The 22781-nt window shown below is 49.1% G+C and overlaps 2 protein-coding genes and 1 long non-coding RNA gene across 3 annotated transcripts in view; 1 reads left to right on the top strand and 2 right to left on the bottom strand.

The window, feature by feature from the left end:
- Positions 1-9408, bottom strand: part of ULK2 (unc-51 like autophagy activating kinase 2) — a 36981-nt gene extending 27573 nt beyond the window's left edge. The window contains exons 1-3 of the mRNA XM_059486776.1: positions 8743-9408; positions 7489-7581; positions 6216-6257 (exon numbers count right to left, since the gene is read on the bottom strand). Coding sequence (XP_059342759.1) covers positions 6216-6257; positions 7489-7581; positions 8743-8835 — 228 coding nt within the window. The 5' untranslated portion in view covers positions 8836-9408. The remainder of the gene's footprint in view (positions 1-6215; positions 6258-7488; positions 7582-8742) is intronic.
- A 236-nt stretch (positions 9409-9644) lies between these two features.
- On the top strand, positions 9645-14233 carry LOC132082586 (uncharacterized). Its single transcript, XR_009419825.1, has 3 exons — positions 9645-9858; positions 12318-12468; positions 14085-14233. It is a non-coding gene; the product is annotated as an uncharacterized LOC132082586 (long non-coding RNA).
- Positions 14234-15391: 1158 nt separating this feature from the next.
- Positions 15392-22415, bottom strand: NLE1 (notchless homolog 1). The gene is made up of 13 exons (XM_059486920.1): positions 22396-22415; positions 21982-22128; positions 21684-21901; positions 21488-21567; positions 21159-21235; positions 19926-20023; positions 18412-18604; positions 17892-18027; positions 17600-17646; positions 17277-17479; positions 16235-16394; positions 16079-16149; positions 15392-15630 (listed from the first exon to the last, which is right to left on the bottom strand). The coding sequence occupies exons 1-13, from the start codon at positions 22402-22404 to the stop codon at positions 15618-15620; spliced, it is 1452 nt and encodes a 483-aa protein (XP_059342903.1). The 5' UTR covers positions 22405-22415; the 3' UTR covers positions 15392-15617.
- Between the last annotated feature and the right edge of the window lie 366 nt (positions 22416-22781).

The following is a 22781-nucleotide window of genomic DNA, read 5'->3' as shown; positions in this document are numbered from 1 at the left end:
CACTGAGCTGATGATTTGCCCTGTTGTACCAGCCTTCACCTGTTTGCAAAGTCATTGCTGCAGACCACACTGGATTGCCCTCAAAGAGAATTACTCGTCTCTTTTTTTTTAATGTCTTAAATGTATAAGAATGTTCATGTTCTTGATGAAAAATAACAAACCAAGTCACCAAGTAAAGTCCCAGTAAGAAGTAGAGCATGATTCCTTAATGTAGCTTAGAAAATCCTTTTTTAATGAATCAGCAGAGCAGATTAGAGATCCCACAAAGACATTTTCCCAGACTCAAAAGTCCTCTCCAGCTCACAGTGAGGAAGTAACAGCCTGCACAGAACTGATACCAACCTCCCCAACCACAACTTGTCCCAAGTTGAACTCATAACCAAACCCTCTTCAATATCCCACCAACACAAGCTTCACTTCAAAACAACTGAACTCGTTCAACCCTTCAGAGCTGCTCAAATTTTGCCTTCCAGTTCTTGGCCAGCCTGACTGGAACGTGATCTCCATTTGGGGAATACATTCAGAACAGACAAGACAGTTCTGGAGATATTTTGCCCTTCTAAATGATTTTGCTGAACAATAAAGCTCTCCCTGTCACCATTCCCCAGACTGGTGACTTCTGCTGACTGGCTCTGCAGAGCAAAGTGCTCAAAAAGGAAAGATTAAAAACCAGCATGTTTCACATCTAACATTCAGGAATAAAGCTGACCTAGCAAGTTATTCTAAACTGCCTCTTGAAACAGATAACAAAGCTTTCTGCAATTTGTATTGATGTACAGATCACAAAATTAGTGCAGCTGGAGTTGTTCTGACCTACAATTCTACCTAGATAAATAAGTAAAACAAATATCTGCTGGTGTTGCAACAATTAGCAGTTCTGCCCAGCAACACACTGAAAGTTTTCTTGATGAAAACCTACTTTTGCTCCTTTTTATTCTGAATCTAAGTTTTACTTTCAAGCAGAGGCTAACAGGAAAACAATTCGCAATTTTGAAAGGTAAACAGATAAACCTAAGAGAAAGAGGTTAAGAGGCAACATATTTGCCAAAACTTGCTATGTTTCAATCCAAGGATTCCAGCAGTTGTCTTGGGGGATGCAAAATTCAGCTTGAATCACAGTCTCAGCAAAGTAGTTCCATTTAAAAAAACATTAATTGAAAAAGAAGTCAAAACATCCACGGTTACTTCCCAGAGTTGTTGCTAGATCCTTGGAGTAGTGGCAGAAACATTCCCTGGATTTCATTCTGGTTCCCAAGTCCTCCTTTAGAACAAGCTGAAGGTCTGCAAGGAGCTGAGTGAGCTCCCAAAGCAGCAGCTGTGGCAAATAGTTACTCTCTTTTCACTTCAGGTCTGCAGATTTGATTTCATGGCAGTTGATGATGGGAGTCCCCAAAGCAGGAGAGTTAACCTGACAGCTTGAGCACTGCTGTTGTCTGATTCATTTTCTGCTGTGTTCATTTTTGCTATACTGGATTTAATTTTTGGCCAGGAGCACACATTTTTTTGGGTTTTAAATACATTTGGCAAAAATTCTAATGATATAGTGAAAAAGCACAGGTCCAGATCTTTTAAAGGCAGTTTCTCTCTGTATTAGACATTCTTGGTTTACTTTGTGAGGGCAACACAGCAGCAACTTCTGTGTTCATCTCCTATCACCCCAAGGACTGAACATTTTTGTTAATTCTGACAAAATATTAAATCTCAGACTAAATGTCACTTGACATGTGCCTGTAGGATTCAAACAGGGTGCATGCTGCCAATTATTCACATAAAAAAGAGCAATCAGCCATGGAGAAATGCACCACAAGAACTGGATCATCCATTTGCTGTTAGTGAAATGCTGAATTTAACCAATGTATGGGAGGTGGGGAAAGAGGCTGCTCTGCTCCCAGCACCAAGGTTCAGCACAGTTTTGTACTAAAAAAATCACGTGAAACAGTTCTGAAATTCAAATTACAGCATCCAGGCACAGCAGGTAAGCAAAAGACTGTGTAGAAACAGTTCTGAAATTCAAATTACAGCATCCAGGCACAGCAGGTAAGCAAGGCCTGTGTAGTAACTCCAACTCTGGTTCTGTGGGTCACAACAAATTCTAATCCTGGTTGTCTCCAGCATTTACTCTGGCATCATTCCTGCACTGTCATAACCAACCTTGGGCTGGCATCAGCTGCCAGGTAACATTTCAAAACCTTTACACTTGCTACAGGGCAGGATTTTTCTTTTATCTGAACAGCATGTTCTCATATGATTATTTCCACACAGACACAGGGGATGGATATTGACACACACAAAGGCCTTAAGCAAGGAGCTGAGGGAACAAAAATAAAGGTATTGAGACACTCTCTGTTCTGCTGGGAGTGTGGAGGCAATGCAAGCTGTGAGACACTGAGATCAGGAGCACACACAGGATGCCTGCAGCAAATATCTCAAGAAACACATGCAACAGCACCAGACCAACTGGAGTCCTTGGGTAAACCAGAAGTATTTAATTCCTGCTGCTAAAACAACAGTTCCTCCCCTCAGCACCCCTGCTAAGAACTCCTGGGCTCTGTGTGTACAACAAAGCTGAGCTGAAGGTCCCAGAAGGATTTCTGGCTCCATTCCCACTGGCTTTCTCTGCTTCCAAGGACAGCAGAAGCAGCTGCAGGTTTTTTGTCTGCTCTGTAGCAACAAGCTAAGACAAGAAACCATTTTTATCCAGATACTGTTTCTCCAATAACACTCTAGAAATTAGTTCTCCCTAAACTACTGTTCAAATAGCAAACTTCAGACTCCATACAGTGAGGACATTAATTCATTCTCCTAAAATGCTATCTCCAAGATACATTACAGGCTTTCACTGTGAGGGCTGACATTCTAGAGAGGTTTTGAATTAAATTATTTGCTAAAACAGGCACTGTCTGGCACTGTGGAAGAGATTAGTTCTACTCAGCACACACTTGGGATCATGAACTGCATAAAACTGTAAACTCATGTCCTAAATATAGAACATTCCAAATAACTCACTGATACCTTCATTCCACTTCAGTGGAATACTTTATCCAAGGATCTCAGTGTATTTTACACTGGTAAATTAGAAGCTATTTTAGACTCCTTTTACTTTTGAGAAACAGTGGCTCCACTCCTCCAATTAACAGGATCCAAGACTGATTTTCTTTTGCAGGATGAATGACATCCCACAGCACCACCACGGGAAAAGAGCTGCATCCTTAAACCATTTTAGAGATTTGGGAGATTATTCTTGAATGACAGACAATCAAACACTTGCCCAAGAAGATAAGTGAAAAGTGTCTCTTGCTATCCATCTATCATATCTGAGTTTCTTTAAGGATTTTTTTTAAAAAATCATTTCACTTGTAGGGATGAACTATTTTCCAGAACCCTACTGCTGAAAAACATTTGTCTCTCCCAAATGGAGGGTTTTTATTTAAATATCTGTACAAGTTTCCTCAGCCTCAGCACCATGGCCTCCACACCCTGGCGTGTGCAGCTCCCCACCCTGGGAGGGGGCACCAAGAGCAGTGCAGTGCTCTGCTTACATAAAATGCTTATCTGCAGCTCAAACCTGCCAGAGCTGCACGTCCACCTCATGGAAATCAAGGGCAATTATCCTGCTGGCTGCAGAACAAAACATTTTTATGCCACCATCAACACACAGCAGTTCACTGGGGTGTGGCCCCAGACGAATGGGCACTTCTAGTAATTGAAGTGCAGACACACTAACAGCACATCAAATGGTGCTCCCAGGAGATGGAGGGGGAGCACTGGAGAAGGGCTGAAAATGTTCATGCACAATCAGCAGAATGGCCCACGAGTTCGGCTTGGATTTAATTAAAACCTCCATGGTGTATCTATCTTTATTGTGCTGACTTGTGTGAGTGGTCATGCAACAGGAGCACAACCATAAATGAAGAGACATGGAGGAGAGGGAATCTAACAACTTCCTGAGAACCAATCCAAATGAAGCTTTTTGCAATATATAAAATAATAATTGCACATTTGTTCTCAAAAGATGCATTCCAAATTGCTATGCTTTCATCTAAAGTACTGTCATTAATTTATTATTATGAGAGTGAAAGTATTCATCCTTATCACAGTCAATTTACACTTTTTTCACTTAGTTTTGCCACTTTCATTGCACACCATCTTTTCTATCTGAAAACTCAGAGCAACAATCAGCTCTTGGCATATTCAGCTACATGATATGTCAAACTGCAACTGAAACAGGAGCATTTTCTTATTTCAAACTGTCTAAGGTTAAGAAAAGCTTCAGCCCAACAGAACTACAAAAATAAAACAGACTCCCATTCACACTGAGAACTTCCTACTGTGACACAGACTCCACTGGCTCCAGCACTGAGGGGAAAAATACCTTCTGTAAACTTAGAAATAGCTTGAGATCCTAAAGTCTTATCTGCTGGACTGTATCACCATGTTCACAACACCCTGGTAAACAAAAAGGGCACACATGCTAGAACATGAAATGCTACAGAAAATTAGTAGGTGGAACAGCCTACCAGACATGTGAATGCCTTGCATAGTGTTCATTCTTGCTGGGCTATAAATTAAATGTAATCACAGAAGTTAATGATGTCTGCCACTTCACACACACAGCAGAAAGGGAAAAGCTCATTTGTGCAAGTGGCACACTCTTTATATCACATTTTGCAAAGCAATTCCTGTTGCCGAGCTTTGTGTTTGCCATGAATGTATTTGATATATATCAAGGTACAGGACACAGGTTTGCCCTTCTCTTTGCTTTAACTGCTCATTTTATTTAAACACAATAATTGGTGACAAGCAGCAACATCCCCCTCTCAAAGGGAGCAGCACTGATCATTCAAGAAAATCTGTCACCTCTTCCTGGGGCAGAACAGAAAAGTCAAAAAGTTATTAAAGAAACCATAGACAGCTGTAGGATTCTGGAGTCTCTTTCCTTGTGCATAAATCAAAAAAACAAAGAGTTTCTCCAAAGCTCAGATGTTAAACCATCAGAACACCCAACTATTCCACTACCCCCACACTGAGCTGCAGAGCTGACTAAGGAACCTCCATGTATAAACAACTGTAAATGATAAATCTGAAATTCAGCTGCTTACTCACACACCAACACCCTCAGTCAACAATTCCAGTTGCTTTTGAGATGTCTGGACATACTAAATTTAGGATGCTGAGAGATGATTTCCACTTAGCAATGCTCAGGAAAACCTGGTCTCATCAAGAAGCACAGCAGACAATACTTTCCTTCTCAGAGCAGATAACATCACTCAAAATTTAGATTTTTTGAAGTCAAGATCCAGGAAAAACAAACAGTCTCTAGATTGAACCTAGAAGTTTTGATGCACAGTCAGCTGCTACATGAACATCTCAGCTTGGTACCAAAGGTAATTGAAAATTACTTTTGAGTAAGTAGGACTCAAAAGTGAATAGGACTCGAGTCCTACAGCCCTAGAAATCCTGAGCTCACCTAATTTATGACCCATGAACACAGATTTCTACAGCAAAAGATAGAAATCCACACAAACTGAAAGCTTTTAGCATGTGAATGTGTAAAGACAGGAAGGACTGAATGTCACAATCTCTATCTTGTGTTGCTTTGACCATGCAATGCCCCAAAGGTGCTTCTCAGTAATTTATTCTTTTTTCATCAGTGTAACTCTGTATTTAAAATCAGGCCTGAGCCCAGGAGATAAATGTATAGATCTTATTCCAGCAGAACAAATGCATGAGCTGCCTCATGTCTTATTTAGCTTTGCTCCACACTGGCAGGCCTTAGGATACAAAAATTCCCTTCCTAAGCAGAGCACACTCCCCTAGACAGGCTGCAGAGCAACTCCTCCACCTCGCCAGGCAATAAGGACAGGAAAACAACCTGAAGGAATTTAATTGAAGAGATCCAAGCGTCTGCTTGGCTTTTTTTCTCTGTATCCTGTCCTTCTGGACACACAGGCAACAGATACATGTGACTGTGGTTTTCTGCTTTCTTCAGTTCCTCTTCACTGACACAGGGCTCAACATCACATTTCTGTGTCACACAGATCCCCAAGATGCTGCTCTTACTGTCACTTGTTTTTGCTGAATTCCCAATTGATGACAGCAACAAAATAGATCCATTCAAAATAAACCCATTCAAAATCTTCCACTTGGCGTACATGATATATATTCATTATATTTTCATAAATTAATTTTTAAAAAGGCATCAAAATATATTTTACCTGGACATCATAAAGAGCTACAATGTTCTCATGCTGAAGTTCCTGTAAAACAAGATATTTGTATTACGGAAAAAGGTTATTAGTATTACTACTATTATTATTAATTAAATTTGCTGATAATGCTGATTTGGTGATAATCAAAGAGAATCTTTTTATGATGATCAGATGGAATTTAGAGGAAATCCCAGTTGTTTAGACAATATTTAAAGGATAAGGAAGTTAGGCAATATCTTGAGAGGTCATAAAAACATTTGGTTCCAGAACTTTATGTCAATGACTTGTTACAGAAAGTACCAGAGCACAAGATCCTCTAATGAGCACTGAAAGCTGACAAGATTTAATTTCCTACTCTTACATAATTCCTTGCTTAGTGAAGTAACCAACTCGACCATGTTCAAATCAACCTTACTTTTCTAATACAAAGAAAATCAAACCAAATAACATTAAAGAAAACTCATGGGACAGCTCATAATTATTTGTAGCTGCTCAAAAAACTTTTTGTTTGTTAAGTACTTGCAGCACACTAATATTCCCAACACTAACTCTGGTATATATTAAATAAATGAGAATATAATATGTATATAAAGCAGTGATGTATAATATAATATAATAGTATATAAAGCAGTGATGTATCTCAAGAAGCTCAGAAACATGGGAAGAAAGCAGCACTCAGTATTACTGCAAAGCTGTGTGAAATGAGATGTGAAATCCAGAGAGCAGGGAATGCTAAATGAGAAGTTTCCATAAAATAACACTGAAAAGCTGAAAGATGCTCCATTGCATTTCCTCTGCTAGAGCCACACTGCACATTTAAGGCAATTATCACAAGTCAGAACGGGCAGCTGCTTCAGGAATTAAAGTCAGCTCACTGGTTACAGCTTTCAAGACAGCTTTGAGCAAAAAAGATGGAGAAAGATCAAAGACTGATGCTTCACCCTCAGCTGTGATCTGCTGGGAAAAGGAGCCCCATTGGCCATGCTGAAGGACAAACTCTTCCACGTGTGCAATAAGCAAAGCACAGACACTGTTTCCACAACAATTTGCTTCTTTTAACTGCAAAATCATGCTCACAACCTGCTCTGAGACATTTCCAGAACTAAAGATGTAATCTTTTTTTCTGTTTTTCTTAGTATTTTTATTTCTGGATCGCTAACAATGAAACATCACAGCAGCAATTACTGTGACAGCACCCATGACCTGGAATGAACTAGGTCAGAAGTCTCTTTTCCTTTTCAAGCAAAGCAGCTTTAAAAATCACTGCAAATTAACATACCTTTAAGATTTTTATTTCTTTCCCAAGTAGGATTTGTGACTTCGACAAGTTCTTTTTGTTAATACTCTTTATGGCTACTTCCCAATCAGTTTTCTGGAAGTGAACAAAAAAAGTACTGTTAGTTTACTTTTTTTTTTTTAACTTTATTCTCTTAACAACTATCTAGGAAAATACAGAGAAAAAGTTGCAAGATCGCCCCTCTTCTACCCACCAGTTATTACTACATCACATGACACCATCAAGAACTATTTCATTCCACAGCTATTAAAATCCAGCTACACTGCATTTGGCTTCACTGCATTTTAATGGATTCCAGTGCATTAAAAACAAAACAAAATAAAACCTAAGTAATCATATCCCATTTATTTTTTGGTAGCAGTGCTATATATTTGCTTTTTTAGACTTCTCTCAATGATGAAGTTACTTTCACTGTCCTTTTTAAGGACTTCTCATTTTCAGCTTTTCTATACTCTGCAGATGAAAACTGCACAGAACCCCCTCTGTTTTAAGCAAGTTTATGTATTGTCTATTTATATATTATTCTATAATATATATTATATTATTTATTTCTGAGGTGGGAGCACCTCCATTGGCCTTTAAAGTTTCCGTTTTCATTTCTCTTTTTTTTTTTTAACCCCAAAATCACTGCACCGCGCCTCTCCAAGCCCTGAGCATTATTAATCCTCCAAAATGCTAAATCTCAAGGGCTGTTTTCTGGAAAGCAAAGCTCTTTAGGCACCAGAATAAACTCCCAGCATCAAGAAACCATAACGTAACTATGAATATTCGGGGCGATGAGCAAGTCACGCCAGGAAACCAGACACCTCTGAATTTAAGAAATCTTCAGCCAATCCCAAAGGAGACAATTTTCCATTAGATCCCTCGTTATCCAGCGAGATAAACATGACCCTCCCGACAAACAAAGGGCTCAGCCTCCCCTACAGCTGCAACTCTCCCCTCGCCGCTATGGCAGGGACAGGGGAGGAGCGGTGGGACCGCGGACAGGCCGGTGGGGTCGAGGGAAAGGAAAAAATAAAGATTTTCTGGACGCCGGGGCCGGATCCCGGCTCAGGGCCGCGGGGCAGCCGCGGGCCGCAGCCCAGCCCGCATCTCCCTTCGGCTCTTTTTTCTCCCAAACCACGTCAAAACTCCGCAGAGGACACAACCCTCCCACCACCACCGCAGCTGTCACCCACCCGAGGGGCTCCTGTGGGCCCCGGGTTGTGTAACCAGCCCCGCTCCGTCGCTGTTTACCTTGCGGTGGCGACCTTTGAAGACCACAGCAAAGGCTCCGTGTCCTATCAGGTCCTTCTTGCTGTACTCAAAGTCTCCCACCACCTCCATCATCCCTCAGCGGGGCATGAAGCCCCCGGGAGGGACGGAGGGAAAACAAAGGGGCTCTTCCTGCAGCTACAGCCGCCTCACGGCAACCGGCGGCGGGGTGGGAGCCTGCCCCGGTCCTGGCTGCCCCCGGCGGCGGGGGCAGCTCCTCTCATAGCGCCGCAGACCCCCGGGCCGGCGGGGCTGCTGCAGGGCGTCACCGAGGCGAGGGGCTCCGTCGGGCATGGGGAGGGGAAAGAGGGGAATCTCAAGGGTCGGTTGTGAGGGGACAGCGCGGCATCGGCGCCGGAACGAGGGGCCTTCTCAGCGGGGAAGGGGGCTCCGTGCCCTGCCGCTGCCCGGCCCCATGGCCCCGCCACAGCGGGGGCTGCCAGCGCCGCGGCCCCGCTCAGGGACCGAACCCCAGAGCATCCAGCGAAGCGGGGAGAGGCGCGGCCCACGGCTTCGGGGATGGCTGTCGCTGTCGCCGCCGCAGCCCTCGCGAGAGCGGAGGAAGCAGTGAGGGTGCGGACGGGGGTCTCTCAGGCCGCCAGCGCCTCCCGGGGCTCCTGCGGCTCCACCACTTCCTCCACAGAGATCCGCACTCGGCCAGCCCCGGCTGCGAGTGCCCGGCCCTATGCACCGCCTCGCGGTTCTTATAGGCCGCAGTGCGCAGGCCCGGGCGCTCGGCTGCTTCCGCCGGCGGCCAAAGAGTGCCTCACCCCGGGTAACCTGGCGGTTCCTCCGCCGCCAGCGCCTCAGAGCGGGGCCGTTGCCCCGAGCCCTCCGGGGACCCCGCCGAACCCGTCCCGTCAGGGCTCCGGGGGTCGGTGTGGTCGTCTTCTCAGTGACGAGGGTGATCCAAGCCCCTGGGCCCACCCTTGCCCTCACGCCGGGGCAGAGAGGCCAAACTCAGCCCTCACGCCCGGCCATCATCTCAGCCCTTCCCTCGGCCGCCTCAGGCGCACCCGGCAGTGAGGACAACGCTGAGGGGCCACCAGGGGAAGAGCGAGGAGCGGAGTTGCACAGGACAAGAGCTGGGACAGTCAGGTATGGGATCATCTCAGGTTTCCAAGGCAGTGGCACTGCTTAGATAGTACCTCCAGGTCACACATCCTCAGCCCTGTCCCTGCTCCAGGTCACACACTTTCAACCCTATGCCTGCTCCAGTAGTGAGCAAGATTCTCCCTCAAACCTGAAACAAGGAATTTCAATGGATGGAGAGGCAATGGAGGAACAGGCATTCAAAGTGCTGTGAGCCAAAACACTTGTTTGCTCCCTTTATAAGGAGAACAACGCCTGTAATTTACAGCCCCTGCCTCCCAGCACTTTTAGATCAGCCTGGAGCTGTTTACAGCACGTACAAACATTAAAAAAAACCCAACCAGCCACCGAACAACAGTCACATGGAGCCGTTGACCTTCACCTCCAGGTTCACATAATTATGCTCCTTTCCTCTGTGTTCATTCCTCACTGCTCTCTTCCCATGTTCTCCATCACACCACCTCCACATCCCAGTTCCAGACCCTTTCAGGCTTCCCCAATATCCCCAGTGGATGCAGGCTGTGACCCCACACAGCTGTGCTGTCCCTTCCCTGGCGTGACCCAGGCTCTGCTTTCAGTGTCACCAGATCAAAACAGAGACTGAGCGAATAGCTCTGCAGCTGGGCCTCTCCCCATTCCTCACTTATCTCCCTTGGCTTTCCAACACTCCAAACCAGGAGCTGTGTGCCATGTCAGGACCTCCTCAGCTAAAGACTTCTTCACCGACAATGAACTTAGATGTAAAAATATCCAGCAAGAGATTCTTAAGGATTGACAGTTTTATGAGGGGCATTTTAAGCTATCAGAGGAATCCTAAGAAATTTCTTTTGTGAGGGCTTTAAAACCCCTCAAAACTGAATCCCCCCCCTTTATCTGGTGAAGTTTTGAGCCCCCACCCAATATCCACCCCAGCACTACCCTAAAAACAACACCAAGAAAGTGGAGTTGGACAATAATTTCAACAGCTGAGAACACCCCTCTGGAAAGAATAAATGAGATGTAAAAATATTACAAGTTAATCATAAATTAAAGTGTTGGTAGTAACAGACACTTTGTGATATGCTTCACAGTGTCCCTTTAAACCAGGAAAAAGCCCACAAGCCTCCATGTGTTAAATATTCTGATTCATAAAAATAATTTCCCTCAGAACCGGTTGTTTATTGCCATCCACCAATTCTCACTTCAGTATTAATCCTCCCAGCGCCAGCGTGTATCCTCACCCCAAAATCAATGTCACAAGCGACATTCTAGGGAAGCTGAAAAACAAATTCATTCAGAAGATGCCGTTTGAGCAGATAAAAGTCACCACGGCCATGACTAAGCCACCCGATCTGCATCACACTTGCGAACCGAGACACATTTCCCGACACATTTCCCTTGGGCAGCAGCGCTGCCTCACGTCCTTTTTGTCCTCCTAATGGGGCTGGAGCCCTGGAGCAGGTTTGTTTGGGCACAGCGAGGACAAGCAGGCAGGAGCGGCAGGAGGTTTGACCGGAATAACAAAACGCCCCGCGCTGGGATCGCAGCGAGCGGCACCCGAGGGCTGCAGGCTGCGGGATTTGCATGCGGGTCACTGCTCCCAGCTGGGGCCGTGACTGGCTGCGTGTCGGGAACTCCGGCATCCACACCACAAAGAACCTACAAACAGCACCGTCACTGGCTTCGGGTGCTGGAGGAGTCCAGAGGCAGAACGGGCTGGATTCACCTTTCCCAAGGGAGCCTCGGTGCTGGAGATGCTGGGAGAGGGTGCAGGATAACCCCATGGGGGTCCTGCTGCTCCCACACACGGATATCCAGCATTTACCTGTATCCTGCAGCACCCGGGGCTGCTCTGCTCCAACCATGCACTAAAACACCCAGTGCCCCTGCCTGATCCACCCCAGGATCCTTCAAAAACACGGAGCACTCTGTCCTGAGTTGGTTCATTTTTAGCATCCCACTCTGCAGGAGCTGCAGCCCACTGAGAGACCACCCCCAGCCCACAGTTGTGCAATTCACAGAATTCACAGAGGGAAGGAAACAGAAGAGCAGTGCTGGAGATGGCTCTGGGGCTCCTTCCCAGCTGCACCACCTTGCTTCAAATTGTGAGCCAGCATTTCTGATCACAAGGGCAACACATCAAGGAAGGAATTAGCAAACTCCAGGTTGCTTGTCTGAGTGCACAGAAGGATGCTTTCATCTGGTAGCAGCTCCATAGAACACAGACATGACTGCCCTGAGCTTTTTTAACACCTTTCATCCTCAAAAGCACCAATGCACTTCACAGCAAACCCTTCTCTGCCATACCACACCACCAAAATGCAGCCCTGAGGTAGAAACATCACCTGAGTAATGCCTGGGCTGACTCAAAAAAAAAAGCAGAACAAGGCTGCTTTTCCTACTTTTCATGCAGAACAATGAATGAAGTTCATTTTCTTCCTATTCATTGAAAGATTTTTCTTGTCTCTCTCTCTCTCTCTCCCCAGGCTATAAACTTGCACATGGAAATTAAATTACAGATCTGGGAAAATATTCAAGAGATCATCTGAGTTGAACAGGACAGGAACATGTGGCTCCAAGGACCCAGGGAACACAACACACACTCCACTTGCATGGATAAGCAAGACACAGCCCCAAGTAAGAGTTTTCACATGGATTTTAAGGCCTCCCTTATCTAAATCAGCTCCCAAAGGTAGGAATCTGACAGAATCCTGCTCACCTCCGAGCTATCTACTGCATTCCAGGTGTTCTTACCATATCCTTCCTTCCCTCCCTCCATCACACTCAGCATTTCATTAGACAGGTAAACCTTCCTCAGAGGACTGGCACACTTCCCAGTCCTTATCACTACTGTCCTCCATTGGGATTTGTAACAAAATTAATGGTGACATCAGCTGAGTTTTTAAAGGAGAAAGTGTCAGAGGGCTCTGCAGGACAGTTTCTGGCTATGCTTAAAATGATTCTTGTTTTACCAGTGAAAAATAACACCCTTGTGGTAGGAAAACCTGTGTGGGATGCTTAATGAGTAACTCAGGAGGAACTGGACTGAAACATGGAAGCAGATCCCAGGATTCCTATCAAACAGCACTGGGAAAGCTCAGGCTTTTCAGTAAGGTTGGGGCTGCTGATCCCAGAAATGCAATCACAAAGCTCCAGCCTACCTCTTAGCTTTGTCCTTTAACACAAAGTAACATCTCCCCCATTAATAACACCATCAACCCAAATTTGCATCTGCAATTGCCCAAATTAGCTCATTAAAGCTCCCATCCCCAGCGTGGCAGAGCAGGGAGGTCCTGAGCTCCTGCCAGGCAGAGGCAGCTCGGGAGGGAAGGGCAGCAGCTCTTCCTCCCTTCCTTCCCCAGAGCCTGAGCAGGCTCTGACTGCAGCCAGGCCCGGGAAATGCTGCATTCAAATCAAACTGGGAGGAGGAGTGGCAGGAATTGCTAAGGAATACAGCTGGAGCAGGGCCAGCTCTCAGTATGCATGGAGCCTGCTGCTGTGTGAATGGTAAAAATAGCAGCAGATGCTTAGATAAGAAAATACAATTTGGTTTACATGCAAAGCCATCACAGAGTGTGGCTCAAAAATCTACCTGCTATCAGATCACAGGAAGATTAAACCCAAGAGCTTATTTTGGTGTGAGCTTTGTTACAAGGCCCTCTCTTTCTTCAAGAGGTCTCACTTCCCCTTGGAAAACCTTTCTGCTCAGCATTAGAAAGGTGAGTTCTAATCAGGCCTTATGTCACAGAAGCAGAGTGTGAAGGGATGACAAGAGCATGGTCAAAGGGCACAGTGATTGCTTTGGTTTGGAAATCATTGGGCAAGGTACACTGATATTTTAGGTACACCTACACACATGCACAGCCAGGCCTAGTTCCCACAGAGAGGATCGTGTCCCTGAGCTCTGATACATCCCTGCCTCCAACACAAAACACACCATGGACTGACAGGGCACAGTGACCCTGAGCAGAACTCCAGGGGAGGAGCAGAGAATGATTCTTCACTCAGGAAGAGCCACTTGCAACCAGGAGCTGCTGCTTGCAGCAAGTCAGACTTGGGAACAAGGATGAAATTCCAAGGATGGGTCATTCCCTTTAGCACAAGCACCCCAGAAAACTTGGAAACCAGGCAAGCCTCTTGGCTGTTACCAGTGACCTGCTCCTCTTCTCCCCAAGGGCAGACTGATCAGCTGGTTTTAAACCACCCTGTCCCACATTTACCTCAGTGAATTACAAAAGGTTTTGTTTATGCAGATGGATGCAACCTGGCCTTCACTGTCAGCAGGAACCAGCTGGAGGAAGCACCTAATGAAAGAGCAGCTATGGGATACTGAGCTCTTCCCAAAAGATCCCACAGAGACAGATCCCTGCTGGCTTGGCTGGCAGGAGGAGATACTCACAGGAACTGCTGATTGTCTTCTCAATCATATTAAAGATTTAACCCTTAGTTCCAGTCTGTGGCTCACATGAACACTTGCAGACAAACCAAAGGCCATTACTGCACCATCTTAATCCTCCAAAGCAGGGATAAAGTCCTAAAATGCATCTTCTGCAGCTGGGAAGCATCTGAGACCCAAACTCCTGTTCTGAGTTGTAGTAATCACTGCATATGAGGGCTATGGAGAATGTTTTGACCTTCATGCTAACCCACTGCAACTAAATCTGACAGTATCATTTCTGCTCCTTATTAATCACATCTTGATTTTCTCTGTTTTGTAAGCATCCTGGCAATAAACACTTCGTCTAGGTCTATTCACCTCATGGTGGCTGGAAGCCTGAACTGACTGATAAAAGGGCTCATAAGCAAACTTACAAATACCCAGCTGACAGTGTGAATCCCTCTCACCCACTGGGCAAGCAAATGCATTTGAGAAATTCCAGAAGGAGCCAGCCCTGTGCAATGGCAGTATTGCTATTTTCTGTGTCTGTCCCAGCCCTGCTGTCAGCACGTATCCAGGGCAAGGGACAAGTGGCACACAGAATTCCTGTTCCATTCTTCCCCACCCTATCCTTCCTCCCCCTGAGCCAGTGGTGGATGGGAAATGGGCACTCTCTCCCCTGTTCAGAGTCTCATTTTCCCATTCCCAAGAGCTCCTGAAATCTGAAAACTCAGCACAGCTCCAGCAGTCGTTTGAAGTCCAGGCCTGTTGCACCCTGAACAGATCAGCCAAGGAGTGATCTGCTGTGGATGCAGAGGATCACTGGCAGATAATGCTCAGCACAGCCTACAGGAAAATGGGGCTGTGTGGAAAGGCAAAACCTTACTGGAATAATGAGAAGCCCCAAGTCCTCATTTTCAGCAGATCTTTGTCCCAGACATTGTGACATTGTGCAGCCAAGCACAATTCTGCAATGGATTGATGTGCTGAATTTTCCTATTTTTCTCTCTCTCTGGAGGCCACACAAGGACAACCCTCTCTGTTCCCACTAAAACCCTCTTCTCCACAGGATTCTTCACAGAGCAGGAAAGGGCAATAGCAATCTCCACCCTCTGCTTGCCCCTTTCAGGACAATGGCTACTGTGAGGCCGAAATTCCAATAAAAAGCCAGTTGAGATGGAGGCAGATGAGATATCGCTCCTGTGAAGTTCAGAGGAAATCATCCTACAATGCACAGCTCTTAATAAGAACTAAAATTAAAATTTCCTTAAATAAATATAAGGAAAGAGTCCATGAGGGAGAGTTGCCAACGGGAACACGGAGCTGTGTTGGGTCAATCTCTTCATCCATCACCGTGGAGATGTCCCAGGACTGTGCTGAGGGCAGGACCAGCTCCATGTCACTGCTCCTATCGACGCCATCTGCAAAGGGAAAGAGCTGCTGTGTCCCTGTGGTGGGGCACAGCTCTGCCCAGCAGGCACCAGCAGCACCACAGGGACCTGGGGTCACCAGCCACAGGGAAATGGCAACCAGCTCCCAGGAATTTGTCTGCATGACTGGGAAAGGGAAGAAGGTCAGAAAGGAAGACCTGACCAGCTGGTGCAACTGTTCCTTTCCCTGTCCAGGAGTCAAAATATCTGAGTCAAATTTCATCCTGAGTCAAATTCCAGCCCCCTCGGCTGGAGGGGCTCTGCTTTCTAGTTATCTCCCAGCCCTGAGAGAGGTCAGGTCTCTCTCCCAGCTGGGATGTGACACAGTGCTCTCTGAAGGAGATCATGCCCTAACCATGCAGGTCCCTGCAAGGGCACTGTGGCTCTGAGGGGCACAGGGAGTAGCTGCAACACCCTCATGGACAAACAGGTTACTCACATCCGCAAACACTTGTCCTTCCCTCCGCTCGCCACCCTCTGTCCGTCCGGGCTCCAATCCGCTGCATACACCTGGTGAGATGGGAATCAGTCACCTGTGCTGGGAGGAGGGGTCACTGCTGCCTCCCAAAGCCCCCAGCCCCAGCAGGCAGCTCACCTCATCTGCGTGGCCGGGCAGATCGATGGCCAATTTCTTTGTCTTGGCATCCCAGACCTTGAGGGTGCTGTCGCTGCTGCCGCTCACCAGCAAGCGGCTGTCGGCTGACCAGGCGATCTGGTACACGGCCGAGACGTGGCCCCGCAGCGACGTCAGGTACCTGGGACAAGGACAGGCTGTCAGAGCAGCAGGCTTTGTTCCTAACCTGCCCTTGCATTCGTGTTTCTTCTCCACCAGCACAGTCACAGGATGCCCAGCACACTCCAAGCAGTCAATCGCTAGACAGACTCCATCCAAAAACTCTCCCAAGTGGGCTCAGAACCTTCTAGAGGATGTCTCCCCATCCCACCCCCTCAGACAAGAGACCTTTATCCAGCAGGCAACACTTCAGCCCTCAGGTGTGAAGTAACCTGCACAGGTGTGTCCTTCCCTCTCTAGCTGAGCAGCCCAGATTTAGAAGGACCTTTAAAATCACTGACATGAAAGCCGAGCTCATGAATATTAAGGTTGGTTTGCTGCCTCCAAGAGCTCACCAGTACTGCAGCTGAAAGTTAAAAGCTGGATTACAGGAGCATCCAAACACCAACAGCACTACTTGTAACTACAAGAATTTGCATCATCCAGAACAAGCTGTTCTCTGGCACAAGAACTGTTTAAACTGGGTCAGTCTCCAGTTCCCAACACACACATCTTCAGGAGATCACTGGAGTGGAACATCCCATCCCACCACAGCTGCGCCCGCCCCGAAGAACTGACCCTGCAGCAACAGGGTGTGCAAACAGGTGCCAGGCACACCTGAGTCACAGTGGGGCTGCACACACAGAGCCAAGCACAGACACCCTGACACAAGAAAAGCCAGACAAGACTTCCCAAGGGCAGAAAAACGCAGAGGCAGCAGAGTGACTTTGTATGAGCTGAGGCCACAGAGATGCTGAACACACCAGGGAGCTGCTGGCAATGAACTGGGCCCAGCCCTGTGTGCCCTGAGCATTACACACAGACTCCATAGCAGCACCACCTCTAACAGAACAAACCAACTCACTTTCCTGTCCTACCATCCCAGAGCTTTATGGACTTGTCAAAGGAGGCACTAGCGATGGTCCGGGTGTCTGGCGAGAACAGGACTTGGTTAATCAATGCCTGGTGGCCTGTCATTCTCTCCAGTGGCTTCTTGTCTTCTGCTGGTCTCCAAAGAAACAGGGTGAAATCATCTGACCCCGAGACAAGCCTTTCTGGTTCCTGGCCCTGAAAAAGAGATGGAAGAACCCAAGTTTTGTACAAGCCAGGTGTGGAGAGCTTGAAAGCACAGCAGTGTTGGGGTGTCCACTGCTTTCACCAGTGACAGCAGGGACAAAAGGGACTTACCCGGACTTGGTTGTACCTCTGCAGTGCCCTCTCTTTCAGTTCTGACACTGAAAAAGGGAAAAGGAGGGTGAAAGAGAGATTGGCAATCCTTAGACGAAAAGAAATTTTATAACCTTGTCATGCCAAGTCCAGTCCTGGCTCTGCAGGTTTAGCAGGAGCATTTGTGACCGCTCAATTTGCCAAAGTGACCTCCCCATCCCCCAGACTTCTCCACCCTGGCATGGGCAAGAAAAATCTTGACTTCCAGCATGACCAGCCCTCCCCCAGCCTCCAAGGTGGGTGCTGCACTCACAGGAGCCTTTGACATCCTGGGGGTTGATGGTGGCCTCGGCCGGCTCGAAGGCGCCGGTGCGGAGAACGTAGTCGGTGCTCAGGGCCATGGTGTTCACCCAGTGAGCGTGGCCCTGCAGCGTGCGGCACAGCACACCCTGGGGACACAGCCACCCTCAGACAGGGACAGGACACAGCCACCAGGCTGCAGGGACACACCCCACACTTTCCAAACCAGCTGCAGGCAGGTTCAGTAAGCAGGGAGGACAGAACGCTGTTGAGCTTCAGGAATCAGTTTCCCTTGCACAACACCCACCAGCTCAGGTTGCTGCAGGGATGTTTCCAGCTTTTAGACCCATTTAATGCTCTTAAGGATGAAAACATCACACAACAGATACCCCTTGCAAATGGTGCCAAGCAACAGGTCTGACAGGTCAGGAAGATTGAGCAGCTCTGTTTTTCAGGGCACAAGCTGTGCCAGGAAGAGCAGACAAAGCTACCCCACAGTGTGCCCAGCAGCCCAAGGGCAGTCCCTCACTTACATCCTGGCTCCTCCAGACTTTGATGGTCCTGTCCTGGGAGGAGGAGTAGAGCAAGCCATCGCCCCCCCACTTGACACAGGTCACAGACTGCGTGTGGCTCGTGAGGATCTTGTCACACCTGCCCATCAGCGTGTCCCAGATGCGGATGCTGCAGTCCTTGGAGGCACTGGCCAGGTAACGGCACTCTGGGTTTCTGGCAAAGAGATCAAATCCATTTGTGCAGCTCCCCTGAGCTCCCTCCCACCAGCCCCAGAGGATTCAAGGGTCCAGCAGGCAATAAAATGTAACTTTATTTTGCCTTAAGATCAGAGAGAGGCCAGTCAGGGGCAGAGCACTGACCTCCAGGGAACAAGGTCTCACAAGGCAGGGGAGAGGCAGACAAATGCCTCCTCCAAACCAACTCCTGGGCTGCACATTGGAGAAATCAGTCCAGGGTAAACCTGGCAGCTGAGGCCTTGGCAATGACCTTGCTTGCACAACTTTAACCCACTGGCTAATGAGGTCACCACAAACTGGCACCTTCCCTGGGCACAGGCTGGAGAGAGCCCTGGGCAGGGGATCAGCCTCACACAGGGAGCACAGACCCATGGGACATTGGGAATGTGTTGGATGTTCCCCTGCCTCTGCCATGCTTCACCTCCAGCCTGTGGACAGAGCTGAAAGGAACTCTGTCCATCCACATCCATTGTGGCTCAGGGGACAAACTGAACACATCTGGAAGCAGCTGGCCACAACCCAGCAAGGACAGGGCAGCCACAACCTCTGCCTTTGCATATCTTTATCATTTTGCATGGTGGCACCAGCAGTGAGGAAGAGCACAGCCCCTCCCATTTCACTGGAACTGGCTGAAGAAGGAGAACTGCAGTCCTGGCAGGGTCATGTCTCTCCTCCCCATTTCCTCATCTTCCTTACAATCATTTTTTTGCTAATCCAGTTAATTGTCTGCAAATAGCTGGAGCTTCCTACTGGCAAATTCAATTTGCAGGGCTCTGCTCTGAAGGGGCCCTTTTTCTTTCTTTTTTATTTATTTCTGTAACATCTTGGATTAATGGCTACAACTGTCCCCTTCCACCCACCTCTCCCAGAGGGAGCTTTAGCTGATCGAAGGGATAAGGGGATTGTACAGTTAATCATCCCTGATGATAAACAAACAGCATGACAGAGGCCAGCAGGATCAGGAGAGCAGAAAGGAGAGTTCTGCCCTTGGACACCACCAGGCTTCCCTGCTCCCACCTCAGCACATCAGGGTTTGTCCAGCACCACAGAAGCAGGTGTGTCTTTATACCCAGGGGAAAAGAGACACAGCCTGGCAGTGATTCCCCAGCAACTCCCAGGGACTGTGAGCAGCACCTGGGACTCCTGGCTCCCAGATTTTTCCCAGCTCACCTTGAGAGCTGTTTGACGTGGGCTTTTTCCCGTAACAGGAGCAAGGCAAACAGGAGCAATGCCCTTCAGGTCAGGCTGCTCTTTTCCACAGGAGCAGAGGGGAAGGGCTGAGCTGGCCCTTCACTCACCTGTGGAGCGGCTCCCAGCACAGCCACGTGATCCATTTGGAGTGGCCAGAGAGCACCCGGCCGATCTGGCTGCCAGTGGCCGGGTCCCAGAGGAAGATCTGGGCAAGAGAGGAAGCACCAGGGTCACGTCAGGCCACAGACATCATGTGAATCCCACAGACGTCGGAGCTCCATTTAGAAAGCAGAGGTGTCCTTGGGATCGTGTTTGCACTCGCAGGCAGCAGCAGGGGAAGGGGGCTGGATGCCTTTCCAAATCCCTGCAGCAATCAGCTGACACCCAAAAGAATGAGACCTGATTGCCCTCCTGTCTGCCTACAGCACTGCTGCTACAAAGTTATCTGACTCAACTCAAAAAAGATACAGTCCCCCAAGAGCCACCCCGTGCCAGAAACTCAGGGAGTGTTTGCAGAGCACAGTGAAAGCCACAGCTAAACGCTGCTGATTATCGGATGCTGTGGGTGGGACACATGCTGGTTTTCTCTTGTTGATTCTCTCTCTACATAAATGTTCATCTTAAGAGCCAAGGCATTAGTCATCTCCTACTTAAGAACTGAGGAGAAATAGGGAAAAGGAGGACAAGCAGCTCTCTGGGTTCAATTAAAGGCAGAGCAGCCCCAAACCATGGCTGAACCACCCTGGCCCAAGACATTTCCTTGGGATTGGCATCACAACTTTGGCAGCTCTGTGAGTGCTGTCATTGCTCCCAGACCATTCAAAGGTCAGAGAGAGAAACTGCCCCTCAGGAACTCAGCTCCCATTTAACCACACATTTCTGCACTTCAGGCACACGAATTTTGCCCTACAGCGAGGGCTGAACTCCTTTCACATTTGTGCAAGAGGGAATTTGGCCGTGTCTGTGTGGGAACGCTGTGACCAGGCTGCTGCAGCACGGCTGGATCACGCCAACAGCAGGCCTGACCCATCCTCACTCCAGACACCTCCCTCGTGATGGAGCTGCCTGCCAAGGACCACATCCAGAGCCTGGACTCTTTCCTGGACAGAGGGAAAAGCGTCTGCCACGAGACAGCAGGACTCAGCAGCAAGAGCTCCTCAAGGTGACAATGCCAGAGCACTGCCTGGCACAGAGAGGCTTCTTGCAATACTGGGACACATCCACACACAGAGCTCCTCTGGAGAATGGGAATCCTGCTCCAAACAATGGGATACACCCCTGAAGAAACAAGGAACACCCCTAATCCCCCCCAGCCCCATGCTGAGGGAGCCCAGGTGTACCTGGCTGTTCTTGCAGCCCGAGGCCAGTTTCTTGCCATCAGGTGACCAAGCAATGCTGAGCACCCAGTGCCGGTGACCTGGCAGAGAGAGAGAGCACAGAGGGTGTGAGTGGAGAGCTGGGAGTGTCCCTGGTGTCCCAGCAGGAAGCCACTCTGTGCTCCTCCTGGCCAGCCCCTCTTTCACCACTTTGCCAAAGAGAGCTACTCCCTCCCCAGGCTGCAGTCCCAGCTCAGACAGCACCAGGCTCTGCCCTGCTTGTCCCCCAGGCACACAGGGGTCCATGAGGGCAGGGGTCACAAGGTGCCCTCCTGGCACTCCCCAGCACCCACCTTTGGCCGTGAACTGCGGCGTTTCCGTGCTCAGGTCCCAGAAACGGACAGTGGTGTCTCCAGAGCCGCTCGCCAGGTACCTGGGAGAGGGGGAACAGCTCAGCACAGTGTCCCCAGGACAGGACAGTGTCCCCAGGACAGGACAACGGCAGCTGCCGCCTTGCCCTGATCCCCGCCTGCAGCCACAGCCTCGTACTTTCCCGTGGGGCTGAAAGCCACCGAGATGACGGCCTCGGTGTGTCCCTCCAGGGAGCTGGTGCAGCGTGTGACCGCCCGCACCCTGAACACCGCCTGCGGCTGGTAGATGATGTCCAGGACCTTCTCTGTCTCCACGCTCTGCCCTGCCAGGGTCTTCTCCAGCGACGCCACGATCTCGGCATCGTGCACGAAGAAGGCCAGAGGCACCGGCTCATCCTGCGGGAGGGAAGGCAGGTGAGGTAGCGAGGGCGGCGCCGGTCGGGCTGGGGGTGCCGGGGAGCTCGGGAGGGTCTCACCTTCTGCAGGAGGGCGTTGCAGACCAGCTGCAGCTTGTCCGGAGTGATGGTGACGGGCACGTCGAAGGGGGAGCCCAGGCACTCCCCCGCCTCATCGCGGAACTGGATCAGGAGCCGCTGCACATCCTCCTCGTCCGGCGACATGTTCTGCGGGACAGCGGGCTCAGCTCCGGGAACCCCAGCGGGCGGCGGGCACAGCTCCCACCCCGGCAGCGATCCCCTCCCGGGGACAGGGAACCTCTGAACCTCTACAGGGGGACCCCCCGCGGGACGGAGAAACAGCCCGCACCGAGCAGGAGCCGCGCGGGGGAACTCCAGGAGAGGGCGAGGAGCCCCCGGAACGCCGCAGCACTCCCACCCCTGCAGCTTCCCGGTGCTGCCCATCCCGGCCCCGGCCACCCCGGTCCCGCTCACCGCGGCCATGTGCGCGCCCGCCCCACGTGCGCCGGAAGCGGGCGGGGAGCGCCGAGCGCGGCGCTGCTGCCCCCTGGCGGCCGGCGGTGAGCGCGGCTCTTCCCGGGACCGCGGGTTCGAGGCCGGGCAGGGACAACTCCCGCGGGTCCAAAACTTCCCAAAACCTCGGGGGGGTTTGGTGCCAAAACGACTCAAGATGGGCCGAGCCTCTCACATCCAATCTGGCCCAGAGTTTAACGAAACGCAGCCCTGAGCAACATCCATATCCAAATCTGGGAGCTGTAATCTGTGAACATGCCCAGAATGACTTGGGATTGTGCCAGGGAGGAAATTGAGGCAGGGGTGCACTAAAATAGGCAAGAGTTTAATGTGGTTCAATACATCAC

The sequence above is a fragment of the Ammospiza nelsoni genome, chromosome 21, assembly GCF_027579445.1.
Source record: "Ammospiza nelsoni isolate bAmmNel1 chromosome 21, bAmmNel1.pri, whole genome shotgun sequence".
Classification (NCBI taxonomy): Eukaryota; Metazoa; Chordata; class Aves; order Passeriformes; family Passerellidae; genus Ammospiza; species Ammospiza nelsoni.
This window is presented reverse-complemented; position numbering and strand designations above follow the sequence as displayed.